Genomic DNA, 25,543 nt, shown 5'->3' on the forward strand with positions numbered 1-25,543 from the left:
AGAAAGGGCAGCCTAGGACAGTATTAGGTTAGAATAAAAAATATATCTGTTAAAAAAAAGCTAGGCAGCACAGTAGATCAGGCCTGGAATCAGGAAGACCTGAATTTAAATTTGGCCTCAGATACCTACTAGCTGTGTGACACTGGGTAAGTCATTTAACTTTTGTTTGCCTCAGTTTCTCCTCTGTAAAATGGAGAGGACAATAGCTCCTTCCTCCCTGGGTTGTTATAAGAATCAAATGAGATGATAATGGTAAATGGCTTAGCACAGTGCCTGGCACATAATGGGTGTCATTCAAATGCTAGCTATTATTAGGTCTTAGGAAGACAGCAGAATAATACGATAAGTGCTGTCTTATCAAAGAGGGAAAATCAGCAGAAGAGAAAACAAGCCTATACAAAGTTTGTAATGAGACCTGACTAAGCTATATCATTCAAAGGATGCTCTTAGATATAGGTGAAATTAGCAAGAGGACAAGAGGCAAATATCAAATGGAATGAATTTTTCATTCATTTTCTAATGATCTATTTTCACCATCAGTGGTAGAGAAACTGAGATATTTGGACAATAACACTCAGGCTCTACTGGAATGGATAAATGGATAAAAGTAGCACCTGGAAAGATGAAATCAGGAAGAGTTGGTGATTGGACCATACCAGGCACAGACCCAGGAAATCTATAGTCAAAGTAACACAATCCTAGCTAGCTGGTGCGGTGGATAGAGTGCTCGGCCTGGATTCAGGGAAACCGGAGTTCAAATGCAGCATCAGACGCTTACTGGTTATGTGACTTTGGGCAAGTCACTTAACCCTGCTTGCCTCGTCATCTGTGAAATGAGCTGGAGAAGGAAACTATTCTGGTATCTCTGACAAGAAAACCCCAAATGGGGCAACAAAGAGTTGGACACAACTGAACCAACACTCTTTATGAGATGTCTGCGAAGGGATTACCACCCTCCAAAAATTTTTTTAACATCATGGCTATCCGGAGCAGCTAGGTGGTGCAGTGAGTAGCGCACCGGCTCTGGAGTCAATAGGACCAGAGTTCAAATCTGGCCTCAGACACTTGACATGCTTACTAGATATGTGACCTTGAGCAATTCACTTAACCGTAATTGCCCTGCCTTCTCCCCTCTAAAAAAAACATGGCTATCAAGCTCTCCCCAGATTAATAGAACTTTAACTTTTTAATGAGTAGCTTGGATAAAGGTATAGAAACCAGGTTTAGCAAATGTGCATATGGTACAAATCTGGGAGCAAACACACACTCAGTGACAGATTTAAGGGCTCAAAAATACATGCTAAAAAACTGGGCCAAATCTAATAATATGGAATTTGATAGCGATAAATGCAAATTCTTACACTTGGGTTCAAAAATACAACAAACAACATCACACAAATCTGATGGAGGAGTCATGGTAACACAGCAATTTATTTGAAAACTCTCTAGGGGGTTATGTGGATTGCAAGATCTGTATGAGTCAGCAGGATTGTGATATTGCCAGCAAGATAGCTAATTCAGTCTTGGTCTGCATGGAGAGGAATAGTGTCCAGAATGAATGAGGTGAGGAAGACTCCAAACCAGGGAGATGAGAAATTCCCTGAGTCCTTCTTATGCAGACAGCTTCTGAGGCAACTGCTGTTCCTTGAAGGCAAGCATTCTCTTTTGTATTTGTATCTACAGCACATCCCACGGTGCCTGACACGTTGTTGTTGTTGAGTCCTGTCTGACTCTTCAAGTTCCCATTTGAGCTTTTCTTGACAAAGATAATGAGTGGTTTGCCATTTCCTTCTCCAGCTAATTTTTTTTTTACAGATGAGAAAACTGATGTAAATACGGGTAAGTGACTTACCCAGGGTCACACAGCTAGTAAGTGTAGGAAGCCAGATTTGAACTCAGAAAGATGAGTCTCCCTGAGTCTAGGCCTGGCGCTCTACCCACTGCACCACCTAGCTGCCCTGACATATAGGCACTAATTGTATATGCCTGACATATACAATTAATAAATGCTTGTTGACTGAGGGATGGGTGGATAGATGGATGAATGTATTCCATAGTTTGACCTGTTTCAGTATGGTGTAATAGAAAGAGCACTGCAAGAAGAAAAATCCAAAGATATTGTCTGGTGCCTCTCATTAACTCCAATGTGACTTTGAACAAATCATTTGTGCTCTCTGAGCCTCAGTTTACTTATCTGTATAAAATTCAGACAGTACTACTTTCTCATCCACCTTATAGGATATAGGAAGGATTGTATGAGATAATGTATATGAAAAGACTTTGTAAAATGTAAAATATCATTCAGACTTAAGGTTTTGTTCTTTTCTTGAATGCAGTCTTAACATAAAATCTTTCTTCCTAAAGCCTCTTGTTCTCCAACCTCTAAAATCACTTTCCTATTGCTATGATTGACTACGTATCTTTATCAGCTTTCTCCTAACAACCTTGGTGTTACATTTGGCTTCTCACTTTCTAATACGCCACATCCCGACCTTGCCAATTCATCTCATCCTGTTATGTCTTCCTTTACAATGCTTCTGAAAGCTGGCACACTGATTAGCAAGGCATTCAGAATTATCAGCTCACTTCGCCCACTCGTAGACAAAGAGAAAAAAAAGCTCTTCAACAAAGTTAAATGTCTCATCCTTTCATTCTCATCTACCGCCGAGAGCCTCCTATTAAATTGCCTAAACAAAGATCTCCGGGTTTCTCTCCTCCCCCACACCCCAAGGTTTTGGAATGATGCTTGAGAGGAGCTGGGACTCAGGAAAAAAAGGGGGACCTGGAAAATATCGTCCTTGAGACACACTTTCATACTATCCTTGAGGAATCCAGAGAAAGGCTGCCAGCTCTGATTCTTTTGAAATGTCTTAAACTGTAACACACTCAAAACTAATTCAAAGGAAAGGAGATAGAATACACAAATTCAGATATTGGAGTACCTTCAGAGAGGATGATCCCTTTATTGGAAGTAAGACCCACATTTCAATGACAGATCACTTTGAAATTAAATGACAAGAGCTTGACTAGGTTTGACTCCAAATAACACCAAAAAAAAAAAAAAAACCCAAGCAAACAATGAGTCAAGAGACCAGTACAGCTAATTGGGGGTAGGGCTTGAGCTTGTAATTTTATTGGTATAGGGAACTTCCAAGTGAGGAAATTCCTTCCACTGATGCAGGTTGGTAGCTCCTCTGCTACTTAAATTCTTTTTTTGTTTGTTTGTTTGTTTTTTTTTTTACTTAAATTCTTAAACAGTTGCTTAGTACAGTTAGGGCAGCTAGATGGAACAGCGGGTAGAGGCTGGCCTCAGAGTCAGGAGGACCTGAGTCCAAATCTGGCCTCAGACACTTACTAGTTGTGTGAAGCTGGGCAAGTCACTTAATCCTGTCTGCCTCAGTTTCCTTATCTGTAAAATGAACTAGAGAAGGAAATGGCAAACCACTCCAATATCTAGAAATCCCCAAATCGAGTCACAGTTAGACACAGTTCTGAGATACCCTACATATTGACTTAGAAAACCACAAATTAACATTTTCTACATTGTATTTTTTAAAAATTTTGTTAAATATTTCCCAATTAATCTGGTTTGGGCCTCACTTGCAGTATTGTGGGCCACATGCACCCATGTGCTGCATGTATATTTGACACCTCTGGCCTAAAGCACTAAGAGGTTGAGTGACTTGCTCAGGGTTACATAGCCAATATGCTCAGAGTTGGGATTTGAATCCAGGTCTTCTGACTTCACAGGCAGGTCTCTATTTCCTGTTAAACATCCTCTAATTCAGCTTGTTCTCTGCCACTTCTGCTGCATCTTCTCCATAGTAAGTGGCCATTCTTGTTGACATTTTCTTCATGTCCCAGATTCTGTCATCTCTGTGTTGCAGGAGTTCCCCTGGGTTTTTACCTGAGTAAACAAACACACACAACTCAATACTCCATCCCTGCTTTACACACACACACACACACACACACACACACACACACACATGCCACTTAAGATCTGTTTCTAGTCCCAGATTAACCCTTTCCCAAACACCCTGATATCCAGTGATTTTATCTTAGTGGTTCTCAAATTAATGGTTACAGTGGGAGTCAGAAAGGAATTAAGAGAGATTGCAGTGGGGGTGGGGGGAGAGCAGAAAAATCTCACCTCCTTCTAGACCTGAGTGTTCTTGACTACCTCTGGAATCAGAATGTTCCCGTCTGTAGCCTTTCTGTTAAATGTCTATTTAGATGCGCAAATGATAAAATTATGTGCCAAGAATAGAATAATTAGATTAATACAAATGACTTGGCTGGGGTCTCTAGAAGCTCCCTGAGAACAGAGGAGGCATCATTCTTTTGCATTTGTGTCCACCCAACATCTAGCATAGTGCCCAGCACATAGTAGGCCAGTAATAAATGTTTGTTGATTGATTGATTGCCAGAAAAGTAGAGGATAGTGTGTAAAAAAAAGAAGAGGGAGCAGAAAGAGTTAAGGAGAGTCATTTAGAAGCTTATGTTTGAAGGTGAATTTGCTGCCTAGAGAATTCAGCTTGAACCAGGAGTTGGAATCTTTAAGCTCCATTAAGACCTACTGGTTCCTTAGAGATTTGGTAGCACTAAGCCTGGGATGCTTTCTTATGTTGGGGAGGGTAACGGGTGTTAAGAGGTAGCAGAAGACTATTAGCTTATATTCGAATAATATTTTAAAGGTTTAAAAGATGTTCTCCATACAACAATCCTGCAAAAAAGGTAGTGCAAGCATTGTGGGCCTCATTTTATAAAGAAGCAAACAGAAGCTTGCAGAATTTAATATTTAATTCCATTTAAAATTTTAAATGGAAAATGCCACTGGCATTAACATTTTACCATGGCGCTGATATTCACATAGTTTAGAATAGTTGTCTCTCAAAATTTTTTGAGCGTATACTCCTATCGGTAAAACCTTTTTAATCATAAACCCTAATGTATGTATATTTACTTGTTTATAAATTTTATTCATAAGCTAATGCACTGAAATAGGTACATGATAGCACTTGGATAAAAATGAGAAATTTTAAAAGGAGGCAATAAAAATAAAATAACGTTTGATCTTAGAATGGATTTTCAATCTAGGGGTGAAGAGTTTATTGAGAAAGGGAGTGATATGGTTAGATGAGTACTTTAGAAAAAAATCACTTTGGCAGCTGTGTGGAGGATGGGGGAGAGACTGGAGGTTGGGAGACCAATTAGGAAGTTATTGAAATAACCCAGAGGTAATGAGGATCTTAACTAAGGGAGAGAAAGGGACGACTGCTAGAGGTGCCATAAAGGTAGAATTGTCAAGATTTGGCAATTGAATGGATGTAAGGGGTAAAGACTTGAAGATAATGCCAAGCATACAATATGGGTGACTAGAAGGTTGGTAGTAGATGAAAGTATCCTAGGCATTAAGCTGGATGTTTGGAGAGAAAGATATGTAATGAGATTTTTTCCCACCTAAAACAAAAAGGGGGGAAGTTGAACACAGACAACAGAATCTTCCTCACAAGGGGCACCTGCCAAAGTCACAAGGTGAAGGCGAGTGCACAGTGTGGGTATGCTGGTGGAGGAATTTTCCAAGTGGCACCTATGCAGATACTACTATAAGTACCTATATATGCCTATATAACCTGGGTTATAATTTCCTTGAAAGATTGATGCCTAATTAGGAAGGGGACTGACTGGGAGCTTACATGGTGAAAAGGGAGGTAGAATGGAGGAGTTTTAAGGGATAATGTTGAAGAAATGAAATTGTGGGCAAAGTGGAATAGGGGTCATCTTCCCCCTTTCTGATTCCCACCCTTTACAGATTACTGATTCAGAAGACCAGAGTTCAATGGAACAGTTAGAGAAACGTTTCTCTATCTAAGCGGGCACATCTACTCCCCAACTATATAGAATTTTCAGTAAGAACAAGACTAGGAACTTCCATTCCAAGAAAAGAATAGACTTGGATTATCATCGAGTGAATTCAAAATCAAGGGAAGAGCGAGACTACGCTACTCTCTGTCTGACTAGAGGACCAATGCTACAGTCATAAATGATGCAGCTCCTCACCTTTAGCCTTAACAAAATTCCTGAGTCCAAAATTAGACTTCCCTCAGGCCTGAATCTGATGGGTAGTCCAGAAGGATGTACCAAGGACAAAGTTCAACTGACTTTAGAGCAGCAGTTCTCAAATTTTTTGGTCTTAGGACCCTTTTATACACAATAATTATTGAGGACCTCTCCTACTCCCAGGAGCTTTTTGTTTATGTGGGTTTTATCTATAGATATGTAGCTTATTAGAAATGATAACATCTTAGTATTTGGCCTTCTGGACCTCAGGAAAGGGTCTTAGGGACCTTTCAGGGTCCCTGGACCACACTTGGAGAACCATTGCTTTAGAGGAAGTGAGGCAGGAAGAATCAGATCAACAACCTGGGAATAGCTCTGACACCTCAAAGGAATCCTGTGAGAAGTCATCTGCACTACTCAATTGAACACTCTCTTCCCTGCAGGGCAAGGCTATTTGGATTTGTGGTCATTGAAAAGAATTGGTTCTAGCTGAGAGTAGACTAGAGGATCTTTAGCTGTGAGACTATTCCTTAGCATTATGTTTTAACCAATAGGTGAGAGACAAAAGTGGTCTTGAAATTAAATGAAACTGTTATTTTTTTTTCTATTGAGATATTTTTTTCTATTGAGATATTTTCTATTGAGATATTTCTTAGCTTATCAAGTAGATGATTGGTGATTTCCCAGACTCAGAGACTGTTGGAATGTTGTATTTGATCAAGTAACAGGTCAGCAATACTCCACTGAATTTCAAGGATTATTGTGAGAAGCAACATATCATGGAATACAAAGAGTAGGCTTTGGAGTCAGGAAGACTGGAGTGTAAGTCCTGGCTGCCACATACTGACTGTGTGACCCTGGAAAAATGACATCCTAGTGCCCCTAGGCAATTTTCTAGGATTAGGAATTATGGAGTAATTGTTCACCTGCTTTGACAGAAGGAGTTTCTCACTGGAGAGTCCCTATACCAATGAAAGCATAGGCCCAGTAATTTTTTAAAGGGTACTTAAATGGATTTTTTCTGCATTTCAGAATGTTTGTGGGAGCTTCCCTTTGGAATTTATTCTTACCAAGTAAAATGGAGCCCAAAGGCAATGCCCTTGTTCAGCCATATCTGACTCTTTGTGGGGTTTTCTTGGCAAAGATACTGAAGTGGTTTGACATTTCCTTCTCTAGCTCATTTTCTAGGTGAGGAAACTGAAGAGAACAGGGTTAAATGATTTGCCCAGGGTCACACAGCTGGTAAGTGTCTGAGTCTGGATTTGAACTCAGATCCTCTTGTCTCCAGGCCTGGTGCTCTATCCATTCTGGGCGCCTAGCTGCCCAGCAATGCCTTAGGTCTTTCCTAAGTGAGATAAAGGCCTGAAGCAATTTATTTTTTCAGATGTGTCTTTGAAATAACTGTATACAATTTTAATATAATGCATTCACGAGGTCCTGGTAACAACTAGCATTACCGTTATTTCTTTTTCCTGGCTTTTGTTTATAGCAATGTTTTAGGAAACCTAAATTGTTTTATATTGCCTCACAACTGTGGCAGCGCTGTTTTCTTGTCTAAATCTTGTCTTTTAAAAAAATGGCAATCATTAATATGAATATTCTTTTTCCCATAGTACTGTTATTGTGGCTTAATCTTTGTGGAGTGAATACCTCCAGAAGCTCCTTCTTGTTTCCTTTCTTGGCACTAGAGATTCTTCCTGTGTTACCTACCATTGCTCTGTTTTCTCTTTCTCCTTTCTCAGAATAATGATGCTCTTCCATTCCTGGGCAATGTCTTCTGTGAATTGTCCTGTACTCTGGGTGGAGAACTGCAAAATCTTGGTAGTGTTCCCAAGCTGTAGGAAACTTCCTATATCATATATTGTCTGAACATCTTCCAAATCTTTGTGGTTTGGGCAAAGTGGAAATTTCAAAAACCAGTTGTGGGTTGGTATGGGACAGTGTCTTGCTATACAGAATAATGGTGATGAGCAGATGGTGGAAACATGCCCCATTATCAGAGCACTTGCCACAGGGTACCAAAAACTCCTAGTGACTAGGACCTAGTCATTCGTAGGGTTCTTGTAAATTGTCTCTTTACAGATTTTTTATCATGGCCTTGCAAGTGCATGTGGGATGTTGGATTTCTCTGGCCCAAACCACTCAGGATGCATGTTAACCTTAAAGTGAAAATAGGTGATATGAAGCCAGCTCAGAAAAATCTGTCCTAGCCTTGGGCCGCTCCCAAAATTTCATACAAACTCCCTGCCATCCCTTGACAGACTAGAGTGATTAATTATTTACAGGGTCTCCCTGAAATTTCCAATGTATTTTAGGGAGTTGCTACGGGGTCTGGATTAATCTATGACTTCCCCCAAACTCCACTCTACAGAGTAGACCATAAACCAAGGGAGCAACTTAGAAACCCCTCCCCAACCATGAGCTACAATCTTCCTCTATCTAACCTTCCCCTCTCTCCTTCCTACTCAAGAGAGAGTCTCAGAGCAACACCAATACTTGGTCAGGAAAGTGTTCAGTCACTTCCTTCCTCATCCCCACTGCAGGGCTTCCAGGGACTTCTGGGACTGCCAGAGTTGAGAGAAGTGATTATTAAATAACAAATTATTGGGGAATATACCTGACATTTCCCAAAAATGTGCCCCATCTAGACCAGTTTGCTCATTTATAAACTGAGAGGGCAGGCCTACGTGATATCCAAGACCCTTTCCAGCTCTAAATCCATGACCCTATGAATTTAGCAAAGGACCAGGTACCACCTTCTTCTTAGCCTAATATTTGGGAAAGTGTAAAACATTCAGTCTAGCCTTTAAATGTGTAAAATTCAGTATAGTGGAAATATTGATTTATTTGTCTGATTTGCTATCTAGTCAAGTAAGGAGGCAGCTAGGTGGCAGGGTGGATAGAGCACTGGGCTTGGAGTCAGATTCATCTTCTTGAGTTCAAATCTGGCCACAGACACTCACTGTGTGACCCTGGGCAAATCACTCAGCCCTGTTTGCCTCAGTTTCCTCATCTGTAAAATGAAGTGGAGAAGGAAATGGCAAACTATTCTAGTATCTTTGCCAAGAAAACCTCACAAAGAGTGAGACATGACTGAGACTACTGAACAAGAAGAAGTAAGGAGAAAATAAACAACCAGTGAATTCATACATGAGTCATGTATTAACTTTATATTTCATATATTAGTGACAGTGAAAGTAAGTTACATTTTGAAAAAAAATGATTCATAGATGTCTGAATAAATAAATGTATGTTTTCCACAGGTTTTGCTTTACACTTGCCGACTGATTTCAGAAGCCGTCCTTTTCCATTAAGCTTTTGAAATGGAGAGAATAAAACAAGCTGCTAAAATGGGATTATGAAGTCTCCTAGGATTTAAAGCTGGAAGGGAATATACAGATCATCTTCAGTCTTACAGATGAGGGAACTGGACCCAGAGAAGTGATTCTTCAAGGTCACACAAGTAGCAAGGAGCAGAGGCAGGATCGTAACCCAGGTTTTGTGGCTACAAATCCAGCATATCTTCTACTCTACTGCCTTCCCAAGCAGGGCTTCTTGCCTGGGATCTGTGACTTCGTTTTTAAAAAATATAAATTTGATCATTATATTTCAATATAACTTATTTCCTTTTGTAATCCTGTGCATTTTATATTGTGCATTTAAAAACGATTTTGAGAATGAGTTTACTGAACTGAGAAAACGGTCCATGACACAAAAAAAAAAATGTTTAAAGCATCTCTGCTCCTGACGCTGACTACAGAAAGGTGGCCTGCTATGGTGAGAAGATCACTGGATTCAGAATAAGGAGCCCTGGGTTCAAATACTAGTTCTGCTGCTTACTATATCGCCTAGGAGTAATCACTTTATCTCTCCAGGCCTCAGTTTCCACATTTGCAAAATGAGTAGATTGGAGTATATGACCAATAAAGTCCCTTTCACCTCAAAATCTATGATACAGACAGAAGACTTTATCTAAACAACATAGAAACAAATTCCTATTTTTGTTTATTGTTTTAGACATTTAAATAAAAGTTTTCTCCTTCCTTCTTTCTTTCTTCTCTTCCTTCCTACTTTCCTTCCCTTCCTTCTCTTCCTTCCTTCTTTCCTGCCTTTCTTCTTTACTGCCTTCTCTCTCTCTCTCTCTCTCTCTCTCTCTCTCTCTCTCTCTCTCTCTCTCTCTCTCTCTCTCTCTCTCTCTTTCTTTCCTTTTCTCCTCATTTTTCTTCTTTTCTGCCTGTCCACAGGTACCTATTTAAAAAATCTTGGAATTCTATATTTTAGATATCTGGATTCCTACTGCTACTTATCAAGGTCTGTGTGCAAAAAACCAATGCTATAAACAGTAGTTAGGTTCCAAAAACCCATTTAACCCATAACTACTTTTAAAATATAATAGTATTTCAGCTTTGCAAAACTACCATTTATAATGAAATTTAAATAGAAAATCTTATACTCCAGGCGTCCCTTTAGGTTGCCAGGAACAGATTGTTCCAAACTGTAACCTTAACGGTTGGAGAGGGACTCTCCAGCTTCCAGACAGCTGCACTTGTGGCCTTCTGCAGGTGCTCAACAGAATGAGGGCCTGGGAGAGGATGTAGAACAGAGTCTGGAAAGTATTCACACACTCCAGCCAACAACTGAAAACTGAAGTCTTTTATGTGTCAGTCTCTGCTGAAGGCTTTGACCCTTCCATCTAACACACCAACTTGCCTCATCACAAAATAAATACCAAGTTGTCCTGGAAGGCAGAATTTATAAGATGGAAAACAATAATCTATGAAAGGAAGTATTTTTTAAGTGACTCTCATTTGAAGTTACTTGATTCTGTACACTGAGCCCACCCTGTTAGGAGGTGCGTTTCTACTTTGTTTATCCCTAATCTCAGCTGTGACAGTAAATTGAAAAATTAAACAAGGCTGGAGTGAAGGGATGTGAATCTGGGGCACAGAACCTAGGGTGAAGAAGGGAACCTGGGCTGTGAAAAGTAAAAATTGGACAGAGAGAGAGAGAGAAAGAGACAGAGACATACAGAGACAGAGACAGAGAGAGACAGAGACAGAGAGACAGAGACAGACAGAGATACAGACACAGAGACAGAGAGCAAAACAGAGAGAGACAGAGAATGAGACAGAGAGAGAGACAGACACAGAGGGAGTGTAGTGGAAGCGAAGAGAAAAACCTGGGCAGGGACTATTAAGCGGAGAAAGGAAAGAGGTGGAGACAGGATTCTCCCAACTCCTTCTAGATTTTTACACTTAGGGTAAGTAGTTCCCAGTGATATAATCGAAGTTACCTCACTGAAAACTGTTTTGTCATTGTCTTCTGGCTGATGTGTGTAGCTGGGCCCTGCTCCTCTCTACTTGTGGGTGTACATTCTAGCAAAACCTTGGGTCCACTTTCAGCTTCTGCCTCAGTTATGCAGCCCATTTCTTCTCTTTTCTTTTTCCCTAGAAGAAAACGCAAACCTCATCTCGGGCCGCATTCTCCGCTTACGCAGGTGAGTTCGCCTGGCAGAGCGTGCAGCAGGATCATTACCTGTGACTATGATGCTTGCTGAACAGCTCACCTCTCCCACCGCATTTCTTGCAGAGCAAACGTATTCCCCAGTATCTGAGAGGATCACATTCTTTTTAAAAAGGTAATAATTATCACCTAATTTATGAATCTGCAAACAGAAGATAGGAACACAAGAACATGTAATTCAAAGGGTCAGGAAATAGTTTGTTCTTCTGTAAACAAGGGAAAAACACAAAGTGCATACGTTGATGTCTCCCGCTGCCACTTGGACATTGTCTTTGGTCCAAATCACATTTGGCCTGGGTCTTCCAGAGACAGTGCAGTGCAGAATTAAGTCTTCTCCCTCCTTCAGATTGGCAGGTCCAAATTTTTCTAAGAACTTTGGAAGTTTCCCTTTTACTAACAAGAAAAAAAGACATTTGATCCTTTAAAATTAAACAGCTTTGTTATATCAAATTTGTTCATCTTAAGAACTATTTTTGGACCGTAGCATTTGTTTTATTAGTAGAATCAGGGGGAAATAGGTCATGGTGGTCATACTTTAGACAGATAGAAGCATCATATAAATTTCTGTTCAAGCCACACAGTGATGGAAAGAAGACCTACTGGGAATTTAGCAGAAAAAAACAATATGGCTCTTAATTTGATCAAATCTCATTCATTCATCAACATGGTTACATACTCAAATAGGTTGTGTAATAGGAAGTTACAACTATTACATCTCTGGGGATGGGACAGGAAGCGATCCAGAGGACCAAAACATCTGCTATAATTAACCCTATGCATATCACTTTCGGAGGAAAATTTGAGCTAGAGCCCTTTGACAAGAGATAGCAGAGAAAAATGAACAAGGCTAGCAAATATATTATACACTAAAAAAATTGGTTTCAAGTGGTGTGTAGACAACACTGAACCCGTAGGAATCTTATCATTCTCTATTATTCCCTTGGGACAAAGTATATGTTATTTATATATATTTCAACTGGATCTGTAATTTTATCAATGTAGGGAGTGCTTGGTGACAAAACTCTTCTGTTAATATTAGCCCACACTTTCTTTGCTACTTAAAGCTTTATTGAGTTTGTCTGGGAGTGTTCAGAGGTTAAATGACTTATTGGGGTAGTACAGCCAAGTACATGTCAAATAGTAAACCTTTGTTTTTCCATTTAATATATTTCTCTCTGACATTTATATGTATACATACACATGTGTGCGTGCATATATTTGTGTATATATATTCAGATTTATTTCTTATGGTTTAAATTTTTATGTACCGCTTCATGACCCCATTTAGGGTTTTCTTGGCAAAGATACTGGAACAGTTTGACATTTCTTTCTCCAGTTCATTTTACAGATGAGGAAACTGAGGCCAACAGGGTTAAGTGACTTGCCCAGGGTCACACAGCTAGTAAGTGTCTGAAGCCAGATCTGAACTCAGGAAGATGAGTCTTCCTGACTCGTGGGCATTCTACCTACTGCACCACCTAGCTTCCCTGTATAGAAATAGTAATAAGAAATAATACATAATGTAATAAAATCTGTATTAAAGAGTCAGGAGATGTGGGTTTAATACAGGCTCTGACACTAGCTATGTACCCACAGGCAAATCACTTAGATTCTCTAATCCTCAGTTCACTTATCTCCAAAATGAAGATGATGACACTTGAACAGGGACAGTGTGCTATACTAGAAAGGAAGTTAGTTTTGGAGCTAGGAGGGCCTGGATTCAAGTCTCGATGCTGACACAGACCATCTGTGGAACCCTGAGCAAGTTATTTAACCTCTTAGCCATCCAGATAACTCTAACAGTCTATAAATTGCAGTGCAATGTCAGTCTGCATTGGTAGAGAGAGTTTTCTTACTGGAAATTCCCTACATTGGTGGTTCTTAAACTCTGTGGTCTCAAAAACCCTCTATGCCCTGAAAAAAATTATTAAGGATCCCCTAAGAGCTTTTGTTTATGTAGGTTATACCTATGACTATTTAGCTTATTAGGCATGAAAACATCTTAGTACAACAACAACAGCATGAAAATAAAATTGACCTTTTATCACCCCCTGGAAAGGGAGTGAACAAGCATTTATTAAGCACCTACTGTGTGCCAGGCACTGTGCTAAACACTTTACAAATTCTATCCCATAAGAAATGGTGTTGGGGACCTCCAGGGTTGCCCAGACTACGCTTTGAGAACCAATACCATACACCAATGGAATCACAGTTCTGGGTTTTAAAAGAATATGTACATCTATTATATATGTGTGTATGCATGCATACATGTGAAATGGATCTCACATTGTACATGTACACATACATGCATGTGAAGTGGATCTCACATTATACGTGTATGTTTTCATGCACACAAATATAACATGTGTGTGTACACAAAATCCAGGTTCCACAGTTGTGCTAGGAAAAGGGTTTTACAAACATTAGAGCATATTAGAAATTTGTTATAAGTTTAGTCTATTGCCTTGATTTGAAACAGTATTTGGGCATTTAAGGTCTTAAAAAACAAGAGGAAAAATTAACTTTAGTAAGTTAACCAGCATTGAAATAGCTGTTTAAAAAAATCCCTGCAAGCACAGGCTCGAATAATGGAAAGATGCTCATGTAACTTGGAAGACCACAGCACAGGGTTAGTAATATTATAGAGCTATGAGTCAGTTGGCAAACTTCAGTTTTCTAACCTTTTCTTCAGTGCTGATGGTCTGTCTTGATTATGCCTGAATGGTTCATATGCATACATAACTTTAACATGTTTTTTTTTCTTTTTTATTGTGAACTTGACAATTATCAACAAACACAAATACTCCAACATACAAAAGGGGACTACATATCTTTCAGGTGAATTGTCAATGGCAAACAAATGTACCTGACCTTCAGCTATGTAATGATGTGCACATCTTATACAAGGAACCCCTCTAGAGGATGCTTTTCTCAGTACTCCAAATAATTTTTTTCTAAAAGTGTGTTTTATTACACAATCTCCTTGAAAGTTTCCACATAATTACAGCTGCAATATTAATTAAGTTGAGGCTTTTTTAATGTTTTAGAATGCTAAATTGGTTAAGTGTCTTTGATTGAGCCTTACTAGGTGCAAAGTCCCAGGCCCAAACCCCTATTTACTAGGTGCTAAGCTGATGTGGGCGTGAAGCCCCCAGGGCCCTAAGGGGAGTTGCTAAGACCAGAGCCAATAGTAGGCACCTAAGTTCTGGTCACTCAGGTGATGTTTGATGATGTCCAAAGACTGTATAAAAAGAGAGAACAGAGCTATTTGCTTGAGGCTCTCAATCCTGGAGGAGTGTTGGCAGATGCTCTAAGAGCCTCCCAGCTCATCAACCCAGATGTTGATGGTTTCTTGGTAACTATGAATTGTACTTGGTCTGTTTATAATGTATGTTTGTAATTTGTTTGTATTTTCCCTGAAGTTCAGGGTGCTGACTTTTTCCCTTGAACTAAGTGAATGATATTCGTATGTTGGATTGAAATAAGATTGTTAAACCTCTAACATTACTTTCCTTAGTAAAGCAGATCAAAAGAACTTGTGCTGGTCACATTCTTGTTGTTAGGTTTGTGTTGGTCTTTCACCCTCACAGCAGCTGCTAGCCGAATTGTTGAAACAACAGCATCTCAGAGTTGGGAGGAAACATAGAACTTATCTAATTTAATCCATACCTGAGCAAGGTCCCTTTTCACAAGATACTTGACAAGTAGTTGGCCAGCCTTTTCTTGAAGACTCCAGGTGAGGGGGAACCCACTATCTAATGGGATCATAGATCCAGAGGTGGGAGGAACTTAGAGGTCATCAGTTCCGACTCCCTCCTTAAACAGACAAGAAAATCAAGGCCCGGAAAGTTGAAGGGTTTGCTGAGGATCACACAAGTAGGAAATGGCAAAACTTGGGATTCAAATTCAAGTGCTACGGACTCTATGTTTAGGCTTCTTTTAACTACAATATTCTCCCTCCTATCTTTGAATACCTCTAATCATTACAACAATTTTTCTGTTCATCCTAAATTGAAAATTCCACTTGATACTCCTAGTTCTGCTCCCTGGGCCAAGCAGAACAAGTCTCTTCTCACCTAGAGACAGTAAGGTAGCTGGGCCTGGAGTCAGGAAGATCTGAGTTCAAATTTTACCTCAGACACTTACAAGTTGTATGAGCCTGGGCAAGTCACCTAACTTCTATTTCCTTCAGTTTCCCTAAATATAAAATTGGGGTAATAATAGTACCTACCTCCTGGGGTTGTTATGAGGATCAAATGATATTTATAAAGGATTTAGCACAGTGCTGGACACATAGTAGGTTCTTAATAAATCCTTGTTTTTTTCTTCCTTCTTCCTTCCTTCCTTCTTCCCTCCCTCCCTTCCTTCCTCCCCTCCTTCCTTCCTTCCTTCTTCCACATGACAGCCCTTGGAATATTTGAAAACAGCTATCAGTTTCTCCTTAAGTCTTATGTCTCCTAGGTGAATGATCCCACTTTATTCAACCAGTATTTGTATGGCATGGATTTGTAGCCCTTCACAATCACAGACTCCCAGACCTTGAGAGTTTGAAGTGACCTCAGTGACCATCTACTTCAATAGCTATACAAATGAAGCCCCTCTATGATAAATCTGGCAAATGGCCATCCAACGTCTGCTAGCAGATCCCCAAGGACGGGGACCCCATCACCTTTCCAGCTAAACCATTTCCTTTTTGCAGTTTTAATGGTTATGCTTTTTTCCCCCAATATCAAGCCTAAACTGGTTACTTTGTAAGATCCACATGTTGCTCCTGGTTCTGCCTTTGGGGGTCAAACAGAACAAGACTAATCCTTCTTCCACATGATAGCTCTTAAAGTACTTCAAATCCTGGTTGCCTGAATGCTCTCTGGCTTATCAATGCCCTTCCTAACTATGTAGCACTAAGTGCTGAACATGGCACTCCATGGTCTGACCAGTCCAGGGTACAGCAGGACAATAACCTCCCTTATCCTCATTTTCTTTTAATGAAGCTTAAGATTGCAAGTTTTTTTTGGCTGCCAAATCACATGGTTGACTCATATTAAGCTCTCAGTCACTAAAACACCCAAATCTTTTTCAGAGGAACCGCTATGTAGTTCTGCCCCACCCTAATCTTGTATTTTTGAAAATTCTTTCTAACCTAAATATGCTTTTACATTTAACCCTAATTAGTTCCATCATATCAGATTAGGGCAATTTTCTAGCCTGATAGGATCTTCTTGATTCCTGACTCTATTCCTCCTAACTTTGCAGCTTTGTAAATTCGATAGTCATGTTATCTGTTCCTTTATCCTAGTTACTGAAAAAAAAGTTAAACAACCTATGACCAAACAAAGATCCCTGAGTCACTCCACTGGAGCTCTCCTTCCAAGTGTCCATCAAAACCACTAATGTTGACCCTTTATGACCAGCCATTCAACTGGCTCTGAATCCACTAATTTGTACAGTTGGCTAGATTATCTTCATCCTATTAACAGAAATAGTATGAGAGTCTTTATCAAATACTTTATTAAAATTGAAGCAAACTATACCTATAGCATTACTTTGACATAACAGTTAGTGAAATTTACATTGTCATTACATGTTTAGAAATTCCTATTGGGGTAGAACTAAAAGAATGTTGAACACAGTAACAGCAGTATTGTTTTAAGAACAATTTTGAATGGCTAAGTCATTTTGATTATTATAAATACTCAAATCAACTGCAAAGGACCTATGAAGGAAGATGCTATCCACATTTAGAGAAAGAACTGATAAATAGAAGTATGTATAGTATGGTGTTACATATATATAAATATTTGTGTCTAATGGTAGCAGGGTGGGTAGGGAGGGAGAAGAAAATAAAAAGTGCACAGCAGAGAACAAAAGAAAACTTAGAAGGAAGCAAAGGAAATCAGGGTAGCTTTGAATACAATTTGTAGTATTTATTACATATTTTTTTTAAAAAAAGGAAACTGAAATGGAAATTCATGGGTTTATATTGAATTCTCTTTTTCTGTTGTGCTATGTATTGTGGAAATGTTCGTTTTTGTCTTTTTGTATTTAAGTTCAAAATGAATAAAATATATAAAAAGAAATTCACATTGAGAGAAACATTTACAACATTATTGGAATATATTTGTTAAATGTATTCACAAAGGAAAACAGATGAGTGAGTGACAGGCCCTGTATTTGTGTCTGCTGTTGTGTCTATGTGTGGCACAGACCTCAGAGCATTATGGACTACCCTGTGTGTATTATCATGATTACAGAGATTGGAGGAGAGGACCTGGTTCTTTTCATATGTTTATAGAAATTGATGAAAAATATATTGTACTAGAAATTCAGGGTGGGACTTCCTACCTTCTTTTTTTCCCCCTCACTCCTCCTCCTGAATCAGGCTTGATTCAGGCCATCTTTTTTCTAGCCTTCTGTGTGAAAATAATCCCACACTTGTGCCATTTGGATGGTGTAAAGAGATATTCCACAGCAAAATTTGACATTTGAAGACCTCCAAGGAGAGAGAATTGACTCCCTCTAAAAGCAAGTCATTCTACTCTTGGATGTCTCCAAGGGTCACAAAGTCTTTCTTGACAGCAGGCTGAAGTTAACTCTTGGCAATTTTCCCCATTGCTGCTGCTGCTGCTGCTGCTGCTGCTGGTTTGGTCCTCTGGAGCCAAACAGAGCCTGTCTAATCCTTCCTCACATAACAGGTCCCTGAGAGACTGGGACATGGAACAGGAAAAGCACTGCTTTTACTTTCAGAAGAGAGATTACAATCCCAGGTACACTACCTGTGACTTTGGTTAAGTCTCTTTTACTCTCTGGACATCCATTTTCTTATCTGTAAAGGGACAGTTGGCCTAGATGACCACTAAAATCCCTTTCAGCTTAAAATCTGTAATTTTTACATTGGATGAATTGTCTCAAATCTGAAAAAATGGGATCTGAAATATTAAGAGATCAGAAGTCTCTCTCAGGTGCACTATATTTTAATCCCACGGTGGTTTTGAAAATTATATTCTCTGGTCTAGATCAGAAAATGAAAATCAGTAAAGAAAACGTTGAAACCTGTAGCTATGATTTCTTTGGCATAGGGTGCTCCCAGTGAGGAGAATCTCTATCTTAAGGTAGGTTAGTACTCGATCTGCAGTTTATAGTCTTAGAAAGTTTCCTGTGGGTACTAAGGGAGAAAGTGATTTGCCCAGAGTCCGGGATTTGAACCCAAATCTTCCTGAGCAAGCTATCTGTTCACTAACCTGTACTTCCTCTCACAGCCTTCCCCTCCCCACCCATTACCTAGTTTTGGTGGTGGGAGGGGGCGGATGGGATGAGGTGGGGAGGGTCTTGGTCTTGGCAATATTTCATTCAGGCTTTCTTTTAGCTTGGGAAATAAATGAAAGTTATTTCCCATTTGTAATTATTCTGGGTACAAATGGGAAGAAGATCTTTCGAAAAGCTGGCTTTGAGTCCCATTTGTCTGCCAGAACTAGAGGCTAAAACCAAGCACCAAAGTTAAACCAAAAAACCCTCCCAAAATAGCTTTTTAAATATATACATATACTGTTTATAGAGGAGCACAAAGAGAATTTCAAAAGCAATCATCATGGGAAAAAATTTCATGTCATTTCATTTTAATAAAGGATGAGATTGAAAAGTGCCTAGGAATATACTGAACTTTTTCCAGAACAAGTGTTGTGTGGGTCGACAAGCATATATCATCCTCATTTAAAGGGTAGATAGCTTATGAGCTAGCTCCACTAAGATTATATCAGTTCTTCCAGTACCAAATCTTTCATAATTCCAAATCTCAGAATGTCCCAGCCTTTTTTACTGTACCATTATATATGTCTAGAGTGACCCATGTCTCAATTTTAGCCAATTTTAATCAACTAGCAATTATTAAGCTCTTACTGTATGCAGATTCTATGCCAAATATACTTTCACCCACTACCCTCAAAGAAAGTTTAAGAAGCTCTTAAAAAGTTTAAAAATCATCTACTTGGTGGATTATTCTCTCCTGCGTTCCAGTCTTCCAAGAAACCTGAGGCACAAGGCACTTTAAGGCTGAGAAGTGAGGCCTTTGAGCGTAAGATTGTCTTAGCATGTGTTTGACCAAGTCTTCAACTACTTCATACTTCAGTACTGTTTCTGTGTTTTCAAATTGATTTGCTTCTTGTCTCCATGATAAGAAGGGATTATAGGGTTATAGATTTAAAGGCAGTCTAGTTTAACCTACTTATTTTACAAATGAAATTGAGAACCAGTGATGAAATAATGCTTCATCTCTCCTAGAGCATCTTTGCCTTGAGATTTTCTTTCTTATTATAAGTTACTTTCATGCTACTTTGGGTGCTAAATTTCCTTGTCCTTTCAAATATTTTCCCCCAGTTTGAGGGGATTTGGGGCATTGCCCTGTGAACAGCAATACAGTTTCAATGAGTTTACTAAAGAACATTTGATCATTCATGGCAGAAGTTTATGCAGAGGTCAATCGACGAGTTAAGTCTATTCTATGTCAAAGGGTTTGGGTAAATAGTTCATTTTAAGACTGCCGAATACACTAAATGGGTCGTTACCAAGCTGAAAGAAATGAGGGAGCTTTACCCCTGGTTCTAATTGATGGGAAGAACTACTTGAAGACAATGGGTAAAAAAAAAACACCGTTCTCTTACAATGCTTGACTATCAAAACTGGAGAGTTGGAAATGTAATCTAATTTCAAGCAGCCTGCCTATTTGTGTATGAGTCTGAAGGACACATTGAGTGGTTGCTCATGACACCACTACTGCATTTGTTGACTGCTTAAATACATTATGGAGACCTAGCATGGCATGGTGTATAGAATGCTAGACTTCGGTCAGGAAGACTTTGGGGAGGAAGGCCAGATTCTGCCTTTGACACAGTTGTGTGATCATGGGCAGTTCACCTAACCTTTCCGAGCCTCAGGAAACTCTTTTAACATCAGACCATAAGGACTACAGCATTAGAGCCAGAAGGAACCTTACAGATTATCTAGGCCAGCCCTCTCATTTTTATTTGTACTTGGGGAAACTGAGGCAAAGAGAGGTTGAATGATTTGTCCAAGACCACAAAAATAGTAAGTGGCAGAAGTGGAATTTGACCCTGTGTCCTTTGGTTCCAAATCTATTCTCCAGAAGTAGCCATGGGTCTGGAATAAGGAAGACCTGAGTTCAAACCCAGCTTCAGATATTTGCCACCTTGGGCAAGCCTCTTCATCTGTCTGCCTCAGTTCCCTCAACTATAAAGTGGGAATAATGACAGCACCACACATGGGGTTATTGTGAGGATCAAATGAGATAATATTTGTAAAGCACAGTATCTGGCACATAGTAGGTGGTTAATAAATGATTGTTTTTTTTCCTTCCTATGAAAGATGGAATTAGAAATGTCCAAAACCTGGTACTGGGAAAAACCGATCTGCATTGGTGGAGGGAGTTCCCATGCCAATGACATCACAGACCACTGATGAAAAATTGTGACATTTTGTTAAAATATGTAATGCTTTAACCTGTGTTTTTATGATAACTCATCATTTCCATTATGGCTATAAAAAAGAAAAACCAGGACAAGAATAGCATACTTGCAGAGCAATCAGTGTTTAATCATCTTAATGAACATTATATAAAGAGCTGCATTAAATTCTCAGCTAGAAACATGACACCTCCTCCTCCCTGCCCTACTCTTCTTCCTAGAGGGGTAAAAGGTCATTTATATCCTTGCTAAAAAACTAGGTAGAAAAAGCCAATGTTTGTCCAATAAAATGCTGGTTATGGCTACCCCAAGTGCCATCTTCCACAGAAGTGTAGTTGATGACACAATTCTCATCCTGCTCCTTCCTAAAATGGTAGCTCAGTAGGAAGACTAGAGTTCTCTACCTCATTAAGAAGGCCAGTTTTGTCTAAACCATATAAAATGAAGTGACAACCTGACTGTTACTTGGTCTAGCAAATGATCAGTGTATTCATCCAATCACACAACTCAAATCCCAAATCAAAATTACTTTTTCTACTTGAATCATCCCATTTGTCTCAAATTAACTACTCGATTGTCATTGTCAAATTAATATTTTGTACTGTGTAGGCTAGTGTAATGCAACAATGATTATTACATGATCAACAAAGCCTCCATGGGCTTCTTGGGTGACAGCTAGAGAAACAGAGATTAATAATAATTAGTTAATAATAATTAATCACAGGTGAGGGGAAGGCATTCTATTGCAAAAATTTCCATGAAGGCTGAGGTCTTTTTGTCATTATGGAGGCATAGTGGTACTGGGGAAAACATCCTGATTCTGGTGTCAGAGAAGATGGGTTCATGATCTGCCCCTTCACTACCTGAGTGACCTTGAGCAAGTCATTTGACCTCTAAAGCTCCTGCCTCTTTACTGTCTTGCAATTCTCTCTTTCCTTCTATTACATAATTCTGCACTTTCCTGTTTGTTTCTTTTTCCTCTCTAACCAGTCCTTTTTGGTCGCTTGCTGAAACCAGCATGGAGCAATGTAGAAAAGCTCTGGAGTTCAGACTCTGCCCTTATCACTTACTACCCATGTAGGCAGTTTCTCTGGACCTCTGTTTCCTGAAAAGAAGAGGCTGGACCTCAGAGGTCCTTTTCCACTCTCCAGCTGTGACCCCATGAGCTTTACTTAACCATCCATTCATACAACGGCAGTGTCTGGAAACACGTCTTACAAACTTAGCATTCTAGAGGCAATTAAAATGCCAATCTGAAATGCTGGCTGCTAGGTGATGCAGTAGATAGAGCTCTGGAGTTAGAGTTAGGAAGACCTGAATTCAAATCTGGCTTCAGACACTTACTAGCTGTGTGACACTGTTCAAGTCATTTTTCCCATTTCCTCATCTGTAAAGTGAGCTGGAGAAGGAAATGGCAAACCACGTCAATATCTTTGCCAAGAAAGCCCCAAATGGGGTCATGAAGAGTCAGACATGATTGAACAACAACAACAAAGCTGCAGAGCTAATCCTTCTTTTTATTTCCTCTGACATATACTGTCTGTGTGACCTGGGGAAATCACTCATCCCCTCAGTGCCCTTAATTCTCTAAAACCCTAAGTTGTAGAGAGAACATCTATAATGAGAGGAATTTTCCTTATTAGAGGATTCCCTTTATCGATGGAATAAAAGGTCTAATCCAAAAAATTGATAATAGACACACTAGATTAAAACTCATTCTTATTCAACAAAGTTTTGTTAATCACCTACTGTGTGTTAGGAGCAAGAAAACATATAATTTTTATGAGAAATAGCCACAGCCTTCATGGAGCTCATCTCAGAAGAAAGACGCTAGCATTAATGCCAAAACCTTCCCACAGAAGGTGGGATTTTAGGTGAGACTTGAAGACTGGGAAAGTCTAGACATAGACCATCCTCTGAAAACTAACCTGGCTAAATTCATAAGTACTCATGACTTTACCCCCCTGGGCTTCAGGGTTGGACTAAACATTTTGTGAAGTCCCTCCCAGATCTAGAGCTATGATCTTATGAGCCTATGGTGACCACACGTTTGGCTACATTGTCATAAATTGTTCTTGGTCATAGTTACCTGTTAAGCCATGTGTTAAGGCATGGGGTGAGGACCATTCTGCCTTAGTGAAGTTTAGACTCACACAGATAGAATTGTGAATTTTTTAAAAATTGAAGTAAGAATATGTGTAAAGAATCCACAGGGCTAAAGGGGTAATGTGCTACTCACCTCCTGCCAAAGAGGTGATGGACTTAAAATACAGAATGAGACACACATTTTTGAACATCACTGATGTGGGAATTTGTTTTGCTGGATTATATGTATTTGTTGTGCTTTTTATTGTTCAGCAGAGAGGGTTGGGGACAGTGGGAAGGAGGGATGATAAATGTGTGTAAAAATAAATAATGAAAAAGAACATTATATATGCACATATATGCATCTTACTGTATGAGTATGGATGGAGTGTATGTTCTCTGAGAATAAGATGAAGAAGAAAGGAAAAGTTGAAGTGAAAATAAGTAATTAAGTGAATCAGTAGAAAGAATGCAATTTTGGACATCAGAATATATAATTTGGCATTTGCACTTTCAAACCAATAAACAAACACAAATCATCCTTGTTTCTTGGGAGCAGCTCACTTGTCAAATATTTAGAAAAGGCTAGAAATCATGCTATCTTCATGAATCCAGAAATCCACATTAAATGAAAACCACATGAAATAATTAAGTGATGTTTCTGATTGACATTCATAGTGTTTTACCAAAAAAAAAAGTTTCAGTTTTTTCTCACTATCTAATTTTAAGAACATAAAAGGGAGACTTTGTAGACCCAAACAAACATCACTGTATTGTAATCTATTCTTGGGCAATATGCGCGTTGCCCTCTCCCCGAGTCCGTTGCCCCTTCTTCACACTAGGATGGTGGGGGGAGTATTCTTATGGTGTTATTCTTGCTTCTCTTTCATAGCTGTCATGCTTGCGCATTAGAGGGAATTCAGTTTCAAGAGGCCAGTGGACTTCCTCAGCACAGTTCAGTTAGTCTGAATACTTCTCTCGTACGTGAATTGGGCTAAATTACTTCGGTGATACCTAATCATCAATCACTGCTCCCTAACTGAAATGACCACAGTTATCTCCCCCTTTCCATCCAGAGCTCCTGTTCAAGTGAATGGTGTGATGAGAAAGGATAGGAGAAATTAGTTCAATAACTAGAAAGAGATCCCCTTTTATGGAGAAGGTATGTACCGCCGTGAGCAGCCAGTACATTAGGCTTTAGAAAAGCAATTGTAGTTTGCTTTGATGACCCTGGCCTTCTATGGAATTTGCCACTGCTTCTGCCATGGGGCATTAAGTAGGAGCATGACCTCTATCAAACATCAACCATTATAATGATTTTTCCAATTTTTCCTCTTGAATTGAAACCATTAAGGACATTTGCAAAGTAATATTCATACAAGAATAAGCATACTCTAGCTGCAAAGGGATGAATAAGATGACTGGAGCAAATTTATTATTTTTATGGGAATATAAAATTTAACGGCAAGCTTGGAAGAACTCTGAGTTGTATTTGAATCTCTTCCCTGCTAGCTCCTTCCCCGCTATCTCTAAATGTGCTCACGTATTCCCTATCTTTAACTAATAACAGAAACAATTACTATTTCCTTGATCCTGGAATCCCCTCGTGTTATCATCCCATCTTTCTTCTTCCCTTTGCTCCTAAGCTTTTAGAAAAAAATTAGAAATTTTAGAAAAACTAGAAAGTAGTCTATACTTTCTGTCTCGACTTCCTAATCCTCATTTAATTCCTAACCTTTCTGTAATCTAGCTACTGCTCCCCACCATCCTATAGAACCTGTGCTTCCCAAGGTTGTCAATGACCTCCTAATTGCCAAATCCAATGGTCTTTTTAGTCTTCATCTTCCTTGTCACAGTTCAGGCACTTACTAGTTGCATAACTCTAGGTAAATCACTTAAGAACAATGAGCCTCAATTTGCTCGCCTGTAAAATAGGTTTTATAAGATACCACCTACTGCACAGTGTTGGTATTTGATTAAATGAGCAAACATCGTAAACCTTAAAACACCATATAAATAGGAGCTGTTATCACCTCACGTTATCCTTACTTGTGTGCATATCTTACTTCCACTTTTAGACTATAAGCACTTTGAGGGCAGGTACAAGGTTGTTTTTTCATGCCTGCGTCGTTAGTGCCTAGCGCAGAGGTTTGCACACGGTAAGTTCTTGGTAAATATACGTTGAAGAGAATCAGTAGAAAGTATGCAAATTTGGCCATCAGAATACATAATTTGCTATTTGTACTTTCAAATGAATAAACAAACACAAATCATTCTTGTTTCTAGAGAGTAGCTTACTTGCCAAATATTTAGAAAGGGTTAGAAATCATGCTATCTTTATGGATCCAGAAATCCACATGAAATAACCAATGAAAATTAACCAATCGTTTCTACCCAAG

General features: G+C 39.2%; 1 protein-coding gene across 1 annotated transcript in view; it reads right to left on the reverse strand.

Annotated features, from left to right (window-relative positions):
• Positions 1 to 3,377: 3,377 nt before the first annotated feature.
• Positions 3,378 to 25,543, reverse strand: part of CCDC141 (coiled-coil domain containing 141) — a 294,918-nt gene continuing 272,752 nt past the window's right edge. Inside the window, exons 25-28 of the mRNA XM_036743398.1 lie at positions 11,825 to 11,979; positions 11,599 to 11,728; positions 11,357 to 11,510; positions 3,378 to 3,907 (exon numbers count right to left, since the gene is read on the reverse strand). Of these exons, the coding sequence (XP_036599293.1) occupies positions 3,904 to 3,907; positions 11,357 to 11,510; positions 11,599 to 11,728; positions 11,825 to 11,979 (443 nt within the window). The 3' untranslated portion in view covers positions 3,378 to 3,903. The remainder of the gene's footprint in view (positions 3,908 to 11,356; positions 11,511 to 11,598; positions 11,729 to 11,824; positions 11,980 to 25,543) is intronic.

This window comes from Trichosurus vulpecula, chromosome 2, assembly GCF_011100635.1.
Source record: "Trichosurus vulpecula isolate mTriVul1 chromosome 2, mTriVul1.pri, whole genome shotgun sequence".
NCBI lineage: Eukaryota > Metazoa > Chordata > Mammalia > Diprotodontia > Phalangeridae > Trichosurus > Trichosurus vulpecula.